A 1,583-nucleotide genomic window follows, 5' to 3' on the forward strand; every position below is an offset into this window, starting at 1 on the left:
AGAGGGAGAGAGAGAGAGAGAGAGAGAGAGAGAGAGAGTGAGAGTGTTTGATCTGAGTGTGTGTGATCTCAGTGTTGATGTTGTGTGTGTGTTTCTCTCAGGCGTGGGCTCTGCTGTGGTGGATAACTATCTCTATGTGGTCGGGGGTCACTCGGGCTCGTCGTATCTGAGCGCGGTGCAGCGGTACGAGCCCATCACGGACAGCTGGCACGACTCCAGTGGGATGATGTACTGCCGCTGTAACTTCGGCCTGACCGCGCTTTGACCCTGGCCACACGGCTGACCGTCAGACGCGAGGGGAACTGGCTTTGTTTCTGGAGTGTGTTTCCCGCTCATCCGGTGGCGTTTGCTCCAGGCGGCGCTGGGACGCGGAGCGTTTACGGCACTGAAGCACAGGTCTGATGAACACCAGAGCCTTCCACAGACCCTCGGAGGATGCGGAGCGCCCCGCTCTTCCCCTTTACATTTCAAGGCTTCTGATGAGGGACGCACATGCGGCGAGTATGTGTGTGTGAGCGTGTGATGCATGAGTTGAATCAGCGCTTCACTCTGGAGGAGAAGCCTGGGACTCGTGATAAGGGCTGCCTTCTGTCCTCTATATACAGGTGTGTGTGTGTGTGTGTGTGTGTGAGAGTGTGTGTGTGTCAAAGCCACTGCACTGACCGTCTGACCGTGTGTGTTTGTCTGCTCCACATGCTCATCTTCTCTCCTTTCAACTAGTGCATGCAGCTCATGTTTCACCACAAAGTCACAATTATATTTTATTGAAAAACAAAAATATATATATATTTTTTTGCATTCAAAATATTTAGCTGAAAGACAGATTTTTATTTTATTTATTACATTTTTTTTTTGTATTTGTACAAAAATGTACAGTTATTTTAACACTACAATTTGCTGTTGAAAACACTGTAAAACACACTACAACTATTGAAGTTGTCAAATATCACATCTCAAATTTAGGACATTCAAATCTTTAGCATATTTGGCTGGAAGATTATGAAAAGAATGGATGTGATCCTGACGGGTGTGATGAGATTCACCTGTGTGTGTGAGTGTCTGTGTGTGAGCGTGTGTGTGTGAGCGTGTGCGTGTGAGCATGTGCGTGTGAGCATGTGCGTGTGAGCATGTGCGTGTGAGAGCGTGTGTGTCTCTGTGTGTGAGCGTGAGTGTGTGTGAGCGTGAGTGTGTGAGCGTGTGTGTGAGCGTGAGCGTGAGCGTGTGCGTGAGCATGAGTGTGAATCTGTGTGTATGAGCGTGAGTGTGTCTGTGTGCGTGCGTGTGTGTGAGAGCGTGTGTGTGTGAGTGTGTGTGAGCATGTCTGTGTGTGTGAGAGCGTGAGTGTGAGTCTGTGTGTATGAGCGTGTGTGTGTCTGTGTGAGTGTGTCTGTGTGTGCGTGTGTGTGTGAGCGTGTGTGAGCGTGTCTGTGTGTGTGAGCGTGAGTGTGAGTGTGTGAGCGTGAGTGTGAGTGTGTGAGCGTGAGTGTGCGTGAGCGTGTGAGTGTGTGCGTGCATGTGTGTGTGCGTGAGCGTGTGTGTGAGTGTGAGCATGAGTGTGTGTGTGTGTGTCTGTGTATGAGCGT

General features: G+C 49.9%; 1 protein-coding gene across 4 annotated transcripts in view; it reads left to right on the forward strand.

Annotated features, from left to right (window-relative positions):
* The window catches only part of LOC107678779 (kelch-like protein 28), a 7,201-nt gene that overhangs the window by 3,901 nt on the left and 1,717 nt on the right, over positions 1-1,583 (forward strand). Inside the window, exons 2-3 of one of the 4 annotated variants that reach the window (XR_001632969.1) lie at positions 102-511; positions 606-810. Coding sequence is in view for 1 of the 4 variants with exons in the window: in XM_016474172.1 (XP_016329658.1) it covers positions 102-265 (164 nt within the window). In the remaining 3 variants the exon portion in view is untranslated. Of the gene's footprint in view, positions 1-101; positions 811-1,583 lie in introns of those variants that run through there. The other 3 variants (XR_001632970.1, XR_001632968.1, XM_016474172.1) reach the window with 3 other exon arrangements.

The sequence above is a fragment of the Sinocyclocheilus anshuiensis genome, unplaced genomic scaffold (assembly GCF_001515605.1).
Source record: "Sinocyclocheilus anshuiensis isolate Anshui unplaced genomic scaffold, SAMN03320099.WGS_v1.1 scaffold208, whole genome shotgun sequence".
In the NCBI taxonomy this organism is placed as follows: Eukaryota; Metazoa; Chordata; class Actinopteri; order Cypriniformes; family Cyprinidae; genus Sinocyclocheilus; species Sinocyclocheilus anshuiensis.